The sequence below is a fragment of the Helicoverpa armigera genome, chromosome 1 (genome assembly GCF_030705265.1).
Source record: "Helicoverpa armigera isolate CAAS_96S chromosome 1, ASM3070526v1, whole genome shotgun sequence".
In the NCBI taxonomy this organism is placed as follows: domain Eukaryota; kingdom Metazoa; phylum Arthropoda; class Insecta; order Lepidoptera; family Noctuidae; genus Helicoverpa; species Helicoverpa armigera.
Genome location: NC_087120.1, coordinates 12,474,070 through 12,494,149, shown reverse-complemented (window position 1 = coordinate 12,494,149; position 20,080 = coordinate 12,474,070). Strand labels below are relative to the sequence as shown.

At 38.8% G+C, this 20,080-nt stretch overlaps 1 protein-coding gene across 1 annotated transcript; it reads left to right on the top strand.

Moving 5' to 3' along the window:
- Positions 1 to 1,571: 1,571 nt before the first annotated feature.
- Positions 1,572 to 2,207, top strand: LOC135117524 (uncharacterized). Its single transcript, XM_064036911.1, has one exon. The coding sequence runs from the start codon at positions 1,572 to 1,574 to the stop codon at positions 2,205 to 2,207; it is 636 nt and encodes a 211-aa protein (XP_063892981.1).
- The last annotated feature ends 17,873 nt before the right edge of the window (positions 2,208 to 20,080 follow it).

Here is a 20,080-nt window from a genome sequence, read left to right as displayed (position 1 = left end):
AACCCCTTGCAATTACGGCCGCTGCCGGCCGCTGCTGGCCGCTGCTCTTTCAGTGTGAATTGACCCTAAGAGCCGACAATAGGTATTGAAGGATATACTACATTTTGGCGACGAGGAAAATTAATTCTTGTGAGTAATTAAAAACAAAAAAAAAAGAAAAAGTATGTGCTGTGTTTAAAAGCAAAAGGTTGTGGAAATGGGTGTGTAATGTTTAAAAGTAAAATCCGTAGACATTTGTTTTATTATTGTAGGTATTTAGTAATCTTAATTCAGAACGACTACATCACGTATTTGTGTTTTTGATGTTTATTCGATGTTGTTTACTAACTAAGTGAATCGCAGCTGCGCCGATCAACAGTTGTTATTTTATATCCTACTCAAAGTTGTTATGCATGATTTGTGTTCCTCGGCGCGTAGGTAAGTAGATACTGACTGATTTTTATTAAACTACTAGCTTTTGCCCGCAACTTCGTTCGCGTGGAATAGTGACTACCAGCAGATTTTTGATTTGACCAATAGATGGCGCTATATGTTCGGAATAATTTTATTTTTATTTTTTTTTTTGTAATAAAAACTATCCTATGTCCTTTCTCAAGTTTCAAACTATGTCTGTACCAAATTTCACACAAATCGGTTCAGTAGTTTAGGCGTGAAGAAAAGACAGACAGACAGACAGAAAGACAGACAGACAGACAGAGAGAGTTACTTTCGCATTTATAATATTAGTTTGGATTGGGACGATTTTTACAGGTTTGTACTTACTTGGTAGTCGTAAGTTTTACGGGCCGTTAGTTATTGCCCGTGGGTATTTTCGTGTGAAGTAGGTATATTGGAGTTAAAATTGGAACGATTATGTTCTGACTTTCATGCAAATCTGTAAAGCGGGTTCGGCAACAAGAAGGAACAAACATACACACTCACGTTCACGTAAAATTTGTTTTTGCTTTGTATACTGGTAAATTATGTGTTATAGTGAAGTGATGGGTGATTAACATATTATGAACATAATAATAAAATCTTTGTTTTGCACCACGAGGCCTGGTTCGATTCCAGGTTTAAAATGTGTGCATAGGTACTGTTGAAATGTATAAAGATGTAGGTATGATCTTATTTCACCTACCCTACGGATGTCTAATTATTTATTATTTTATGAAGTACACGGGTTTTGAACGTGATTTCTTTAAACTTCAAAATGTACGAGTGATGTTACCAGATGATGCCTGGTAGTCCGCAAACAGGTGATGCCTGTAAGGACTTCGTAAACTAATTAGGTATATACGGGCTGTGTGCCTGTAAGTACCAAATGCGATGTAATTGAGGTATATGAGAATGTTGATGTAGAAGCTATAAGGGTGAAGCCCTTACCGTGATATTTGTGCGGGTGGTGCCCTTGACGTATTGTTTTTACGGGTGACGCCTATTTACTGAAGATTAATAACAGTTTACATGGTGTTGAAAAGAGAGGTTGTAAGGAATGAATAATGAATGTGTCAGGTTGTTCAAAGGATGATGCCCATTTGGTAACCAAGATGAGACATTCTTTATTCCTTTCCTTGTTCACAGATTAAATAATGTCAAGTCTTACATTAGAAAAATTCGAGTGCGATGGCGAAGCAGGTTCTGTTGGAGCTAGATGGGAACGCTGGAAGAGGGGTTTATATATTTACCTGGAAGCTGCAGATGTTACTACTAGTTCTAAAAAACGCGCAAGTTTGTTACATTGGGGAGGACAAGAACTTCAAGAAGTACTGTTTAATATACCCGGTGGCTACATCAGGTCGAATGAAGCTGGTCAAGACAAAGATGTATTTGAAGTAGCAATAAAAAAGTTGGATGAATACTTCGCACCCAAGCAAAATAAACGATATGAAAGACATCTTTTCAGACAAATGAAACAAGAAGAAAACGAGAAATTTGAGAAGTATTTGGTTCGTCTGAGGCAACAAGCGCTAAAATGCCAATTTACGGATGTGGATGACAATTTAATTGATCAGATAATTGAGAAGTGTTCATCGGAAGAACTGAGGAAGAAAGTACTTCGTGCAGGAGAAAAAATTACATTAACTGAAGTGATAACCGAGGCAAATACTTTAGAAGTAGTGGAACGACAATTGGGTGATTTTAGCCAGAAAGGAAAGGACACTGTAAGCAAAATTGAGAAGGACAAGCCATTTCAACCTGCGAGGCCCAAACGCCCCCTGCCGTAAACTCTACGCGGGAGTCTTGCGGTCCATGGCCCTTTACGGGGCCCCGGTATGGGCACGTTCGGTACGGCCGCGAGCTGTACACTACCTGAACGTGCCCCAAAGGGTGATAGCCATTAGGCTAATCCGGGGGTACCGCACGATCTCCCGCGAAGCAGCTGGCCTAATAGCCGGACTACCACCGTGGGATCTGGAGGCGAGAGTCTTCTTGCGCCTGAACGACTGGCGCGAGGAGGCTCAGCGCCGGGGGGAAACCCCGTTGCCGCGACAAGTTGTCGCGCAGCGGGCAGAGCTCCGGCGGGATGTCATGGTGGCCTGGAGGGAGCGACTGTCGCAACCCAGTGCAGGGCACGCCACCATAGTGGCGGTAAGGCCCCTCTTTGAGGAGTGGCCCGGGAGGAGTCACGGCGCCCTCACGTACCGCATGACACAGGTCCTCACCGGACACGGTTGTTTCGGGAGGTATCTGCATCGAATCGGTCGTGAGGAGGCGCCCGGGTGTCACCACTGTGCGGATAGCCCCGAGGACACGGTGGACCACACAGTCCAGGAGTGCCCTGCGTGAGAACGGCACCGCCGGGTCCTCGTCTAGGCTTTAGGCGGCGGCGACCTCTCGCGTCCGGCCCTGGTTCAAGCCATGATCCGGGGCGAGAATGGGATGCCGTCGCCTCATTCTGCGAAGCAGTCATGCTCGAGAAGGAGGCGGCGGAACGTCAGAGAGTTCGCACCTCTCATCCCGGCCGCCGCGCTGGAGCAGGTAGACACCACGGGCGCCGGGTGTCGCGAGACGACTCCCGGCCACCGTAGGCGTGGGTCTGTGGGCGGTGAGTTCGGGTGGCTCATCGCTCATGTCTGTTTTTAGACAACAGACCCGTGTCGGCGGCGAGCGTTGTTCCACGCGCTCCTCAAAGAGATGTCAGCAACCCCAGAGGGGCCCAGCAGGGCCAAGGCCTGCCGGGGCTGCGGGTTGTTCGAAAGAGGTACCGCGGCCCTAGCACATAAGGCCTACGACGGAACACGACGGCTTTTAGTCAGTAAGAGTCTGACACTCCCTCACCGCTGCTAACCCACAGCGGGAGGGGTCATTTGCTGATTTTTTACGTCGTAAAAAAAAAAAAAAAGGTACAAGGAAATTAAAACTTGTCGAGACATAAGCAGCAAGGAAATGATCCGCTTACTAAAAGAGATTTTTAGCCGTCTAGGACATCCCGTTTCCATTTCTTCTGATAACGGAAACCAATTCATTAGTGCAGAGTTCAAGACTTACTGTCTTGGAAATGATATAAAACTGTTCAATTCATTACCTTACTGGCCACAACAGAACGGGGAAGGGGAGCGACAGAACCGGGATATCCTCAAGCGTCTCAAAATATGTCAAGTGGAAAGAAAAAGCTGGAGAGAAGCACTGGTAGAGTACTTGACGATGTACAATAGCACCCCACATAGTGTGACTGGAAAATCACCGGCAGAGCTATTTTTTCAAAGGAAGTTTAAGGACAAGATCCCTATGATAGATTATGCTGAACAAAATGTTGAAGATTTTGACGTAAGGGATAAAGACAAAGAACAAAAAGAAAAAGGGAGAGAATATGCTGATAAGAAACGAAGAGCACGTGAAGTTGAATTGGAGATAGGAGATAAAGTGTATGTTAAGAATACCAATAAATCTAACAAATTGAGTCTAAATTTTGATACTACTACTTATACTGTAAAATCTAAAACCGGTGGAGACGTACAGAATGATGAAACTGGACAACAGTTTAGACGAAACATACTGCATCTAAAGAAAGTAGAGGGGGAATGGAAATCGATGAATAAAGAAACCGATGGACAGCATTCAGAAATTGCAGTAGAAGAGAGTTCTGAAGAGGATGTGGGAGACGAGGAGACTAATTACTAACAAGACCAGAATTAAAGATACAATGAGGAGATTGATGTTGATTTAAATCAGTAATTAGGAGTATAATAAAACTAGTAATTATTTTATTGATTGATCTTTCATTGATTAAAAAATAATAATAATAATAAGGAAGGGATGTAGTGTATGTGAGTGAAAGAGAAGGAAGCATTATGTCATCTCTGGCGCGCGTGCGGCCGTACACGGCTCAGTCAGCTGTGGGCGGTGAAGTGAGAGGGCACGCGCGACTAAGAGCCGACAATAGGTATTGAAGGATATACTACAATCAGATATAGTTATGGGAACTCTTATACAATTTATAACGTAACCTTGTGTGGGAGCTTATTTTATTTTAGGTGATGAGAATTCACTACTAACTTGGGTTAAAGCAGCCATTGCAGGAAGGGGATCTTTTATTTTTGAGGGATTAATCACCTAACGAGCCCCAGTTTCATGTTTTTTTTGAAACTGCCTGACGACTTGTAACTGTTACTGTCGAATTGTAACAATGACTGCTAGAGAGTAGGATTCGGGGCTGCTGGCTTTACGTCTCCAGAGCCTTGACAAAAGTGTAATTCTGTCCCTTTCTCTGTTTTATAAAGTTGGCTTTATTTTATTTTGTAGCATTTTACAAACAAATCCAACTTCAAACATATAAAAAAGCAACAAGAAAACAAAAGCAAGAAAGAAATTGAAAAGATGTTACGTGCATCGGTCTAGAAGTCGGTGTCTAGAGGATGCATCTATATTTATTTAACCACCGAGATCTAGACCGATGCATTTAAACAGTTTTCTTGTTGTTTTTGGAAGTTGTTTTTTTTTTGTAAAAAAATTTTATTTTTAACTTTTGTGAAAAGTTCTCGTCAATACGAATAATATGGGCTGCGGGTTGTTCGAAAGAGATACCGCGGCCCTGGTACATAAAAGGCCTATGACGGAACACGACGATTTTAGTCAGTAAGAGTCTGACACTCCCTCACCGCTGCTAACCCACAGCGGGAGGGGTCATTTGATGATTTTACGTCGCTAAAAAAAAAAAAAAAAAAATACGAATAATATAAGCCCAAACACGACGTAACTAAAACATGCCGTTGAGGAGTACTCTCGACTTTCTCACGTCTCCATCATCAGGTAAGCTCTAAACCTTCACTGTTTGATAGTATCACCAGACATACATCTGAGAATCAAGTTTTAATCCTATGCATGCCTACAATTTCTGATAGTTGCCCTCGATTTCTCAGGATTTCCATCATCAGATCCTGACCTGATGACAATGGAAATAAACGGCGAGTATACTCTTTCACTACAAAGAAATGATTTCTCAAATCCGTCAAACTTGGTCGTTTAAATTCTCCATTGAAATGAGGAAAATATTTGATGCTTACACTACTACTATACTTTAACTTCAAATTTATAATTTTCGCAATTTTTCCTTTATCTGTACTTTATAACGTTGCTTCTCGCCGAATTTCAAGATTCTGAGTTCACGGGAAGTACCTTGTAGGTTTTGATTCCCTGGCGTGTGACGGAAATTCGTCTAAGGTGTCGGTATAACTGCTGTATCTTTTGACCGCGTTAACTTAGAAGTTTGATTTTTTCACTGCCTAAAGGGACAATAGACCTTGGTATTTGGTATACATTTCAATTTGATACCTTTATTCGTTCGTGAGAAATAAGGTAGTAAGTTTCATTTTATTAAAATATTTTTTTTATATTCTATAACTAAAAAAATTAGATTTTCGAATTTTTTCCCATATTTGCATTATATGACAATGCTTCGTGCCAAATTTCAAGACTCTGAGTTTACGGGAAGTATCCTGTAGGTTTTGATTCCTTTGCGAGTGTCGAAAATTTGTTGAAAATATCGACATAATCGGATGTATCTTTTGATTGGCTTGGCTTAGTTAGAAGTTTGATATTTTCACAGCTTAAAGGGACAATAGACCTGAGTATTTCATGTGAATTTCAGCTTGATACGTCCACGCGTTCTTGAGATAAAGGGTCTTGACAGACAGACAGACAGACACCACAGACAGACAGACGGACAACAAAGTGATCCTATAAGGGTTCCGTTTTTTCCTTTCGAGGTAGGGTTCCGTACCCTAAAAATATATAAACAACATAAGAATAAAATACAAAATCAATAAGAGTGAGAGAGAGTCTTCAGAATTTCCGTTGATCAGGAAGACCGCTTTTAGGAAGTTTTGTCGGTCATACTATCCATAGCATCAATAATAATACCGAAATGCAATAAAAATAAAGTTAAAAACTAATAAAATAAGATACGGAAATCAATCGTGTAACTCAGTATATAAATATTGGAGATTAGATACTTTCGGCTACCACGCAATCAATTGATCTGGAACAAAGTTTTAAAAAAGAAGTTTATTTCAAACATACCAACGATAGCATCAACACTAATACCGAAAAACAATAAAATACAAGTTGCAATTAAAATGAAATAAAAATAAACAAAATAAGATACGGAAATCATCCGTCTTACTAAGAATCTCCATATACTGAGGACGAGATCCTGCCCGCTACAGTCTTTGCGATTTACTTGCGGCTGCTATTCAATCTGTTGATTAGAGACTCCGTTTTAAAACAGAAGTTTATTTCGGACATAGCACGAATAATAATACAGAAAAAATAATATCAATAAACATTAAAATAATTAAAATAAGATAAGAAAGTAACTTTTCTAACTAAGGGTCTCCATATTGGAGATGAAATCCTGCTCGCCACAATCTTCAAGATTTAATTGCGGCTACCACGCAATCGATTGGTCAGAAACAACGTTCTTAAAAATCAGTTTATATCAAACATAGCATCGATGGCATCAACAATAATACCGAAAAACAATAAAATAAAAGTCATAATTAAAATGAAATAAAAATAAACAAAATAAGATACGGAAACCACTCGTCAAACTCAAAAGTCAAAGTCAAATCATTACTTATGAACGTCAAAAATATAACAAAGTTTGATTCTAGTTGCCCATTCCAAAAGTAGCTACCTATGAAGAAGAACGGGCAAGAAACTCCATGGTTACTCTTTTAAAAAATAGTATGGTATTACAGATACGTCGTCTTACTAAAATCTAAATATTGGAGATGAAATCCTGCGCGCCACAGTTTTTAGGACTTACTTGCGGCATGTCGGCATTAAAACTATCAACATGATAGATTGCAGACATCTGTGATGTTGGTCGGCTGGCAGGGTCCTCATGTGATGTTGGGCCTGCCAACCTTCCGACAGGCAGGGTCCTCAGGTGGTAATGAGGGATAGTCGTGCCAATAAAACACAGAACTACAAATCGAGGTTTAGTTAAGGCAAGATTATTGTATATTAGTTATATACAATAATCTTGATAATGTAAGGCTGTATGTTTATCTCAACTAATCAATATCTAATTACTATCTTCTTATCTGTACGCTGAATTACTATTATGTACTTATCTTAACATTATCAATACACGATGAATACAATACGTTATCATAGATCACACATCACTTACTTACTACACAAGCGAGACAGCTCCAACATCATCCTGGATACATTATTGTAATACAGTCTAACCGGATGCTGAGAACCTGTGTTACACATGGAGCGACTGCATGTCAGACTTTCTGGCTTTTGAATAACAGTTACGAACCTTTGGTAATCGTAACCAGTACCCACCAGTTTATCACGCCTACCGAAACACGGAAGAACTCATTCTCATAACAATATATGTAGTCACTCATCCACGGAGGACTACACACGTTTAAGAAAATATGGACGCCAAAATGGATATGCGGCTAAGAAACGCGTACACTGGCTTTTCTAACTAACTTTCCTCAAAACATGTTGGGCCAAGCAGCAAGCGGGCTGCTCGAGCAAAGTATGGCTCCGAAACCATTCCACAGTCAGCACATTACGGTATTAAAGTTAACTTGTCAACAAAAAGAGCGTAACAGGTACTTACAAGGAAATAAAGTAACAGCACTTAGGACGTATACGGCTGTCATTTGAACACCATTTGCAGTCGTTACGGGTAGTAAGAAGCCAGAAAATCTGACAACCAGTCTTACCACGGTGTATTGGGCTGCCCGGGTAAATGGGTTGAGAATTGGCAGTCGCGCTTTGTAAAACACTGGTACTTAGCAGCATCCGGTTAGACTAGAAGCTGACCCCAACTTAATTGACTTAATAGATGGAAGGATAGATAATGACTTAGGCCGTATACTCTTTTTGTGTACGGCCTTACGGTATATTAACATATATTGTGTGAAGAAAATAAGCCTTTGTTGTCACCACAACTTATAAAGACTTCTATGAAATGTACCAAAGAATTAATTGGCATAATTTAAATCCCGATAAAAAAGTCATGGCGCTCATATTATGAACACACATATTACATTTATTTCTTTTGTAGAAAAACCAACATTGCAATAGGTACATGGAGTTCCAATAACAATTACGAGCTTATTATTGTGTAAATACCGACGCATTCATTTGTCCGCAGTATAATTAAAACATGAGTGAAGTTACAATACATTTATTAAATCGTTCGTCAAACATAACTTTTTTGTTTTCCTTTAATGATCATTGTGAAAGGGATGATAATATTCCGAATGACACAGCGGGGTTTCCATACTAATTAATGTTTAACATTTAACTATCGTATTATGTGAAAACATAGACAAAACATATTATGATGGTGACAATATTAGTTTGTATTACCGACTAATCTGTTTAGATCAACGGTGGTTGATGATGCCATATAAAAACATTCTCCAACAAAAACGGGCTACATTTCAAGTGAATCTTCAATACTCCTTATTATTATTCTTTATTGACACTTATATGTTTATTACACAAAGAATACAGACAGGTTATTGTTCAACGGCGAGCTTAACCCAGAATTCGGTTCTCTCACAGCCAACCTTACAACGATAGAAAGTTATAACACATAACTAAACTTATATCTACTCGGTAACATCGGCTGTCGTAGCTACTGTCGTAAACTACATTTTTTAAAGGTTCAGTAAGGAGTGATTTGATTTCCGAAATCTAGCAGTTCTGACATAATGTGCTGTCTAAAGGTCTACTAAAACTATTATTCTAGTTACCTGCAAATCTGAAAATCAGAAGCAAATCAGAAGGTTCGTACTTCTTCATTATTAATCATCAGTAACTCAACCTGGAAAAGAAAACATAGACAAAAGAAAAATAATTGAATATATTTATTTCTACGCTCGGTTGAAATGGGCACTTAGCACTTCGTAATCTTAGTATGATCCTCCGTGGTATGATCACTTACAAACTTAGTTTATGAAGAAAATTCAGCTAAAAAGCGGCATACTGGGCTGACATAGTGTATTTATTTATTTATTTATTTATTTACTTAATTAGAACGGCCGCAGGCCAATTACACTAATTAAGGACATCTCTAACACACTGACTTCTCACAGTACTTCAGACACACAGACAAGATTTTCTTCCATCCATCGGCAAAAATATCACAATCTGTACCGTCCGAGAGAGCGTTGAGCGCGGCAAGTGACCTCGGAACAGGTGAATTAGCACGGGCCACAGTGCGACAGGCAGGAACGGCGAAAAGTTTGTGTTTCCTGCCACGACAGTAATTATTCGGGACGAATAGCCGAGTTAGCTTTTCGTGCAATTCTGGTGCGAGGATTTTACCGTGAAGGATTTTGCACATGGTTCCGATCTGATCATAATTTCTCCTGACCTCTAAAGAATTATACCCAAGGGTACCCAGAAGGAACTTAGTGGGGTACATGAATGGATAATACCCATACATCTGCTTATAGAGAAATCTCAGGAATGCCTTCTGCACCTTTTCCAAAAGTAAAATGTATGTGCTTTCATACGGGTTCCATACCGCGGCACTGGTTTCGACTTTGCTGCGTACGCGTGCGTTATAAATGATTTTCACTACGCTATTATTGTGGAAGTCTTTGACATTTCTAAGGATGAAACCTAGCCTACGGAACGAGTCCTTAGCAGTAGCAAGGATGTGGTCGTGAAAGGTCAGCCCAGGATCAAAAGTGACACCTAAATCTTTTACACCAAAAGTTTTAGTAATTTCGACACCGTCCAGTTGGTAGCTATAACAGATAGGCTGTCGCACTCGTCCAAAAGTCATTGCAAGGCATTTGGACGAATTAAACTCCATTCTATTATCAACAGCCCAACTGCACAGTGCATCAATATCTACTTGAAGAGCCTCACATTCACTTTGGGACTTAATCACCCGATATAGCTTTAGATCATCTGCATAAAGTAGACATTTGCTATGTTTAATGACTGCTGGAAGGTCGTTAATCATGATTAGGAATAAAAGAGGGCCAAGAATAGAACCTTGACTTACTCCAGAACGCGTGTGATACGGTTTAGATTCATAAAAACCTAGTTTAACATATTGTTGCCGGTCCCTGAGATAATCAGCTAGAAGACTAAGTAGTCCCGGATCAAATCCAATGAGGTTCAGTTTCATGAGAAGGACATCGTTATTAACTCTGTCAAATGCTTTTTTAAAGTCGAAATACACTACATCCACCTGTTCACGCTGGTCTAGGCTTACAGATATAAATTCAACAAGAATCAGTAAGTTCGTGTTAACTGATCTCTTTGGTCTAAAACCATGTTGCTCATCACATAGATGTTTATCAATTTGCGAAAAGTAGTTATGAAGAATGGTCTCAAAGACTTTAGCTGGTGCTGATAAAATAGCAATAGGCGATATTCTTCAACTACGGCTTTTTGGGCGCTTTTGGGAATTGGCACAACTCTATTGGCATAACACTTTCCATTGAGGAGGATACACACCCGTTTTGAGGGCTAAATTAAGGATATGATGTAAAGGTTGGCATAAATATTTCTTACCACATTTAAGTACTGGAGATGGAATTCCATCGGGCCCTATGGAGCTGGAAGCCTTTAGTTTACCGATACCATATAAAATATTTTTTGGTGTAATGTCTGTGATACTGATATGGTTGCTATTGTTTTTATTTTTATTTCCAAGTGCCTGTCCAGTATCAAGTAGTGGAATGTCTGGTAGAAAAACACTAGAAAAAAAACTTGCGAATGCCTCTGCCGCCTGGATGCCCGTAAGAGATTCACCATTATGATTTACAGTGGGCTCAAAACCACCTTTCGATCTAAGATTCGAGATGTGTCGCCAGAATCCGCGTGGGTTAGTTTTGATTTCAGCACCAATTCTTTTCATATATATTTCATAACTACTCTTGACTCGGATTTTGAGGTGTGCCCTTATATCAGAGAAACGTCTGTAAGCCTCCGCACAGCCAGTGCGTTTCCAGGCGGAATGTAGCCTAGATTTACTACGTATGTCTTCTATAATGTCTTTGGTGAACCACACTGGATACAATCTATTCTTACGTTTTTGTCGCCGATTTTTTGGTACACAAATGTCAAAGATTTTATAGAGAGAGATGTAGAAATTTTGAGTTGCCTCGTGAATGTTATCTGACATCGTTACACAATCCCATGACTGTTCAGCGAGTAAAGACAATAGCAAATCGTAGTCACATTTTTTGAAATTCCAGTCCCTGGAGATATCTATGTTACTAGGTTCAGTCAGATTGGAACTATGCACAGTGTCAATTCTTACCTGAATATCCAGAGGAGGATGGTAAGCATCCGGGTAAACGATGCCTTCGGTAGCAGTAATTATAACGTCTTGTACCTCTTCGCTCTCCCGGAACAGCGCAACATCTAACACTCCTCCATGCAGATTTTTCAGATTATTCTTCTCATTCAAACCACAAAAAGACATAAAATAACAAAAATAATTTCTTATTGTAATGGACGAACTATTTAAGTTAAGATCGCCTAATATTAACACAATTCCTTTAACACTATTAATAAATTCTTCAATTTTAGTAAACCACTGCATATAGTCAGCATCTTTTGCACTAGGTTTAATGTACACTGTACACAACACAAACGTATACAACATGCCCACGCCATGTAAAGCTAGCCCATAGATCTTCCCCACCAGTAGTTTCAAACTCGGGGCGACGACGTAATAAGATTGGGGCGCGTGCCGCTATTAAGACACCTCCGCAGGGCGTGCCTCTGTCGCGATGCAGCACTGACCAGTCGTTAGACGAGACCTCCATGTCTCCCACTGAGGAATCCAGGAACGTTTCTGTAGCCGCAACGATATGATGATCTAACAAGGATAGGTTGTTACGCCACTTACTTAACTTGGTTTTAATGCCACGAACGTTTTGATACAAGATGTTAAGGTTTTTGCACTTCCTGATTTCTCCCGGTAGCTTCGTCACGAAAGGGCAGTTGGGGATTATTACTTTCACCAGGCAGCGCGCTTACTTGGTTCTTGTCTTTGTTCGTGGCTGTAGATTTCCTATAGAAGATCCAGGGTTTTATTCTTGCATTCACAGGCCAAACGTCGGCCGAGTAACACTTGTCATAGCAAGCCAGCGGTACACCAATTTTAAATGATTTATAGTTTCCCTTCGGTGTAAGTTCTTCCACTGTACAGGTATCAGTATTGCACAAAGTGTGAAGGTATTTCTGAATTTCATCAGTTGTTGACTCCATATTCCACAGATGCAAATGCTTGCGAACTTCAACTGCTTTCAGGGACGTCACATTAGGTCCAGCGGCACCATGAATTGATATAGCGCGCCGAGATGGTTTCTTCACTACTTCGGACCATGACTGAGAATTAACCAGGTTATAATTGACGGGAGCCATCGGTTGACTAATTATTTTAGATGTGTCGCCCAAGGCAGTAACAACACAGGTGCCGGCTGGCATAGCGTCGAGCTGTAAAGAGACGTCGGTAGGCACCTGCTGTTCTGCGCTGCAAGGCGATGTTTGAGCCTTATTCTGATCTTTTTCGATATATTGCAGTCTTCTCTCAAGTTCTGTGATGGTATGTTGCATGTGAGTGTTTTGCAGCTTCAGATTTTCAAGAGTTTCTTTGACTACTTCGTGTTCAGTGACAAGATTTTTTAATTGGATTTTCTCGGCGTTCATTGAGTCTTTCACACTTTTAAGCTCATCTTTCACACCTCGCAGTTCTTCACTTATTAGTTTGCTAATAGTATGATTAATTTTCGCAAGCATGCTGTCCAGTTTCTCATCTAACAGGTCGTTGACAATAACGCGCACTTCGTCGGTAGTGAAAGTACTGCCTGTAGTAGTGTAGTCTCAATATATGACATGTCATCGACACGAAAGAACAAGAAGAAGCTAAAACAAAATTTAAATTATAGGTACTATATCAATTTAAGCATCGTTTATTTATTTAGTATTGTGTACCTTTAATTATGTGCATGAACAAATGGAGTATAGCTAAATAACAAAACAAGTTATAAAGTTGGAAAGTTTTTCCTAAACGGCTTCTTTTGGTGGCTTTTAGTTTTCATTAGACTGCCGCGTTCGGAGTTGGACATTCATTGCTCGAATAAGGATGCATTTGAATCAGTGGTCTGTCAGTGGCCAGGCTACAACTTTTTCTTCTTATAATATGCAAGTTTTTATTATCTAATAAGCCCTAGAGTCCGCTGCAGGGGCTGCGGGTGGTTCGAAAGAGATACCGCGGCCCTGGCACATTAAAAGGCCTACGACGGAACACGACGATTTTTAGTCAGTAAGAGTCTGACACTCCCTCACCGCTGCTAACCCACAGCGGGAGGGGTCATTTGATGATTTTTAACGTCGTTAAAAAAAGCCCTAGTGTCCGAGTTTTCTCAAATCGGCCTGACGGCCCCAAATGTGGAATTGTAACAACGACTGCTGCTGACTGACCGAAATAGCTTGGTTTTTATTTATTTACTTTTTAACAATAAAAAAGAAAATGGGCCAATTACTTTTGTTTTAAAAAAGAAACATTCGTACGCTCATTTCACAGTACTCCAGTTATGCTGACAGTGTCGTGTTCCAATCGTACGTAAACAATAACGTGTTGCCATAACAGTCCTCTGAATATAATTATTACGATCCTACCTTCCTTGCTTTGATGCCACGTACAAAATAAACCTGAAACTACAAGAAACTTGAAAATTAATTTAAAATCACATTAGAATAAATTTCACATAAGACATCATTCGCGGAAGTAATTTTTAATGTTCCTGTATAATTTGAAGTGAATGAACTACTTACTCCGAAAGTTCCTTCACTACATTAATGATGACAGAGGTAGAATATCATCATAGCGTCATAGCGCAGCGGACCCCGGGCCCGGAAGGCCAACCGGGACAACGCTAGGATGATGATGAGGTAGAATATCATCATCTACCTATCCTTTTCCCATCTATGTTGGGATTGGCTTCCAATCTAACCAAATGCAGCTGAGAACCAATGCTTTACACGGAGTGACTGCCTATCTTACCCAAGCGGCCCGGTACCCCGATTGGTAACACTCGCTGTCAGATTTTCTGACTTCTGACTACCCGTAACGACTGCCAAAGGTGTTAAAATGGTAGCCGGGACTTACAGTTTATCGTGATTTTCGAAAAATAGAAGCACTCGTTATGACCAGATTTGGTCACCCATTAATGACTGACAGCGCCAAGCGTTGCTTAACTTAATAATCGACCGGTCCTAGCCACGAGCTCTTCATATGGGTAAAATATAAATAATATACATATTTTACATTTGAATATCCCGCTACCAGTCGAAGGATTCACATTAATTTCAAAACTTCAACAATGTTCTTTCATCCTTTTATGAGTACATATATTCACTTTATTAATATTTAAATAATTTGGGTTCCGCGAAGTGTCTTTGGACCGCATTCGTTTCTACTTATATATGTATTTCTGCAAAAATCTCTATGATGCATTATGTAATGCATGATACTATTTATAATATTAACAGAATTATACAATAGAAACGGAAATTATTTTATTTGTTGTCTGCTAAGCTTTTTAGTATGTTATGGGGTCGGTTGCTACGCTTTCGTAGCAATCTCGTAGCAACTTCGTAGCACGGGAAAATGATGCGCGTTCAAGTTGTTAGCAAACAATTTTTCACTGCCGTATTTCTATTAGATTTGAATACTTATGTGTAGTCACTTAAGGATCAAGTACAAATTAACTTGACTTCGTCGGGCTAGAAACTCCTGGAAGTTATGAAAAGTCCGACACGTATCCATTAGAAAATTATGTAAAGTCGACTCGTAACAGTTGGAAATGTCTGTGTTACATTAAATTACACAGTTACAGATTTAATGTTTTGAGCAGATCTAGTTGACAAATTATTTCCATCCTTTTAATTACCGCAACACAATATCCGATTCAAATATGAAGTTCAAGCTAAGAAGAAGGCTACTTTAAGTAAATTATTTTTTAAGTTTTAAGTTTTTTGAAAACGTTTCAATTAGAAAAGATTATAATACAAGACGCTGAGCATAGGCACATAAGCACTTTTTCTTAAAGAAAACTAGGTATATTTTTGAAATCTAGGTAGATAATTTACGGCCGCAGATAATAATTTTCAGATCCAATTGAGCGTTTTAGGCCAAAGATTTTAACATATTTCGTAGACATGACTGACATCGAATACACAGGAACTTTGGACGTCGATACTCGAGTTTGCTACAGGTTGGATCGTTCGAAGAAAAGTCCTTTTTAGGGAAACAAAGTGCATTCCAAAAAGCTTCGTTTATTGAGTTTGTGTCCAAAACAAACAGTGATGGACAAAAAGTCATAAGTGCCTTACTGCCTACAAACTAGCCCGATTTTACCGACAGTCTGTACGACGAGTGATAAGTTACAGACTTATAGACAGCAGTAGGTAGGTACCTAATATTGAAAGCTTAAACATTTTAATGACTTTAATGCGCATCCTCATGATTTTATGATGAACAGACATTTTTATTAAGGTCAATAATGGACTTGTATTAATACGTATTGTTTAGGTATCACCTCTGATACATATAACCTACTTTTGTAAGTGAAAATGCACGGCTCCAAACCATAGAATTCTGAGGATCAAATTCACCGACAACACAAACGTCAGTCTCTTATTAAAACAGCTGTTTACTATGAATTTTCACGCTCAATTTTCAAAGTTAAGAGTTGTTGGTTAACTTGAGCCTTAACTGTAGGCCAAAATACTTACTATCTAAACTGTGGTTAGATCATTGTGTTTTGTGGAACCAGAGCATACATGTGTTCTGCAGGAGGGGTATACTGTAATGAGATGTTAATAGACGGAAATCTTTCTGTGTTAGTTAAATCATATCATCTACCTAACCATTCAATTAACATTTTAATTTAAAGAAGTGTATACAAAAAACTATAGGAGGGGATATACGGGAAGGTTTGTCAATAATAAAGGAATAAGCTGAGGCTCGTAAACTCGCAGAAATATTAACAACCCGCCGGCAAAACTTGTAAAATAATATACTTAAAGCAAGTCCTGCCATACCACGCATTAACTTCACAAAAGCGCATGAAAGCAGGCTTATCATTTAATAGTAAGAGCACCGAGCACAAAATATGGGAAAAAGGACCATCATGTATAAGGAAGCTACACCATTTCATAGCCTTCGTGCACACTGCAAAAAGACAGTCGGTCCTTAGTAGGAAAAAATATATTTTTCGCCGGCCATTATCAAAGTCTTTAGCCGGTCTGATACCGAATAAATACCTAATCGTTGTGACGTGTGTGCTTCCATTCATCTTCATACTGATTTATGTGATATATCGGCCGACTAAATCTTTGTAGTATGCGCGCTCTAAGATTACTAAGGAGAAGGAGTAACTCACAATTTTAAAAAGGCTATTAGAGCATCATTTGTTTATACGATAAACTGTACGTCCCAGATCTCAGTTGAACATCTTTGGCAATCATTACGGGTAGTCAGAAGCCAGTAACTTTGACAACCAGTCCTGCCTAGGTGTAGTGGGTTGCCCGGCTTACATGGTACTCAGCTGCATCTGGTTAGACTGGAAGCCTACCCCATTATAGCTGGGAAATCGCTAGGCAGATTATAGTGCGACATGTAATTAGTGTAAGCTTTTTATTTGCATTTACTTTCACTTTCTCGCGTATCCTAATCTTAGTTCATATATTTTTCCTCATAGAAGTGAATTTACATGTAATTGTTGACACTCATCAAATCAACATTGACTACAAAAGAACATAGGAGTTTCATTATTATTAAATCTTCCAATTTCTACAATACAATTAAAAAAACATAGAAGATTTTAAGTATCATAAATATTATTCGAAGACGCTTTAAAAAACTATCCATAATCATAATTATTACGAGGAAAAGAAGTTAACTTATAACTTAATCTACAAACAAAAACAGCACATAACTAAGTAATCTAGTTACAAATAGTCAGTAATGAGTATGTTATCTAAAATAAATAAAATATAAAGGAGCAAAACAGCCTTGCTGCCTGTTATTTCCAAGAATCGTATGTAAACTTTCTTCACAAAGTATTAGCTAGAATGTGTAAATCGAGAACTCGCAGTAACATTTTTATTCCACAACTTTGCTTTTTCAATATTTATTCTGTGTAGCGTGTTGAATTTCGTGCTCCATTAAATACGATACTTACGTAGTTAAAAGTTTTATGTGCGTAGCTGTTATTTGATTATTAGTTCTGTGTTTTGTTATGATAACGCCGTAGATCTCAGTATGGCAGGTCTCAGTGCTGGCATCGGTCAGTTCGGTCCCCTTTGGTCCAGTCTGAAAGTATATTTCCTAGACTGAAACTTCTTTATTGACTTACGTTCATAAATAACAAATTCCTAAAAAAATACAACGACATAGTGACGCGTCTTCAAGCAGATGAGCACTTTTTCCCGAAGGGTCGAAACCCTAAACGGCTCAAAGGTATACTTACCTACGAGGGTACTTACCTACTAGGTTTATTGTACTGTTTGAGGTCCTCTGCGGCCTCAGCAGCGGAACCAGCACACACACCGCATCAAGCTAGGAAGTTTGACGGTGCAACAGTATGGACACAAGTCGCGTCGCAACCTAATGATCTACCAATGTCTTATTTATTATTTTTATTTTATTTATTCTTAGGCAAATTACCAAAACTGATTTTAAAACCAACGGACAAGCAAAATGGTTACCCCAACGTTTCAAATAAAATATTTGCAGAAAACTGAAACAACAATAAAAAATTATAGAAATACAGATAAAATAAATAAACTTTAATTAGTAAACAACAACGCGTTTGTTTGCCTTTTCCTTGCGTTTTATTTTCAATACAGCAAATGTTAACCAATTTAACATGGTGTGGTTAAACATTACGTCAATAAAGGCAGGTTGAAACGAATTCGGTTAGCGAAAACAAAACCACGGTCAGAAAACAAAACAAAAATCAGAACCAATAGTCGCACCATTTCATAATTAGGCAATAACAATGTACACCAATTATTTGTCACTAAATATTATCCGTCATTACAAATCATTATGTTGCTTAGGTATAGAACTTTCACACCAGCGTATTTTTCGCTCGGTTTTTCGGCAAAAAGGCTGTTGCGTTTTCACGTATCTTCAGTTGTCAATTGTTTACTGCAAGTACGAATCGCTCGGAAACACTGAGTGGAATTTGCTGTTAATGTATGCTTTGAATTCTTGCTGCTGACTGCAACTGCCGACCGCATGTGCAGGCGCTGAAAGATATCTGATGTACATGCTGCTGCCACTTTGATTAAAAACGGTTGCATGTAAATAAATACACACTCGTACTGCAGCTGCGGCTGACTTCACGAAGAGGCGGCATGAACGGTCGGCAGTTGCAGTCGGAAGCAAGAATTGAAAACGTACCCTTGAACTTCTGAAAAACGATGCAATAAAATCGACCTTCGATAAATAGAATCTTAAAAAGCTGCAGCTTAAATTACTTACTAAGAACTAAGTCCTAACAAAAACAACGCACGCAATACGTGAAGGTTTTAGAACTTTGTTGTGAGATTCCAACGAACTTAATTAGTGGCTAGACTGAGTGTCAGTTTACATCATTCCAAGGTCGGCGCTTCATATATCAGAAATATTTTTATTTTTTGTATAAAATCTCACTCTCTCATAAATACAATCTAGTCCTTTCTATTTGTAATTTAAGTTATTATACTGAGCACTGGTAGACCAAATGGTAGAATTCTTTTCTTTTGACTTTTAGTTACTTTTGGAACAACGCATGTAAAAATATATTGTAACATTTTCCGATTGGAGCGTAGCGTGCTTGAGACGGCAAGAGTACTGTTTTCAATATGTCTTTACTACACACAAATACACACACTACAAAATATAGTAAGACCTAACATACTTTTTACAATGAACATGTTACTTTTCGGTAAATTTAAAAATATCGAAGTGTAACTTTCCATATCCAATTCTGGAATGCGCGTAACGTAACGCACTTCGCGTGCTTTTTGGTCGAACTCTGCCATAATATTTGTTTGTTCATTCGCTTGTTGAACGAGAACAAACAGTTTACTGATTGTAAACTGGAATTATATTACTTGTTCAACATTATTTTGTGTACTATGAAGCACAATATAGAATAGAAGACTAAGGATTACTCCTATCAAATAAAAATCATTTCGTAGCCTAGTTTTTTCACTTTCGCTCGTATTACGTTTCTTTTCTTCTAAGATGTATTTGACTTCATTTATTGTTAGATAACTTTCCTAAAATATGACAAGTGTGCACTTCAATTTCACTGAATGACATGTCTTCATGTTACATTTATGTACGTTGCATGTTTTTGATTTCAATTCAACAGGTATGAATATTCTCGCAGGTAATATGTATTGTATTGCGATGTTGTTCTTCATTACATTTTGTAACTAGCTTCCTCCAGGATTTATCCGTGTCCCATTGGAACTAGCTCGCGCACCTGGATAAAAAGTAGCAAATAGCCTGTTTCAAGATATTGGCTATCCAATATAAAAGATTTTTTCAAATCTGTCTTGTGGTTCCTGACTTAAGCAAAAT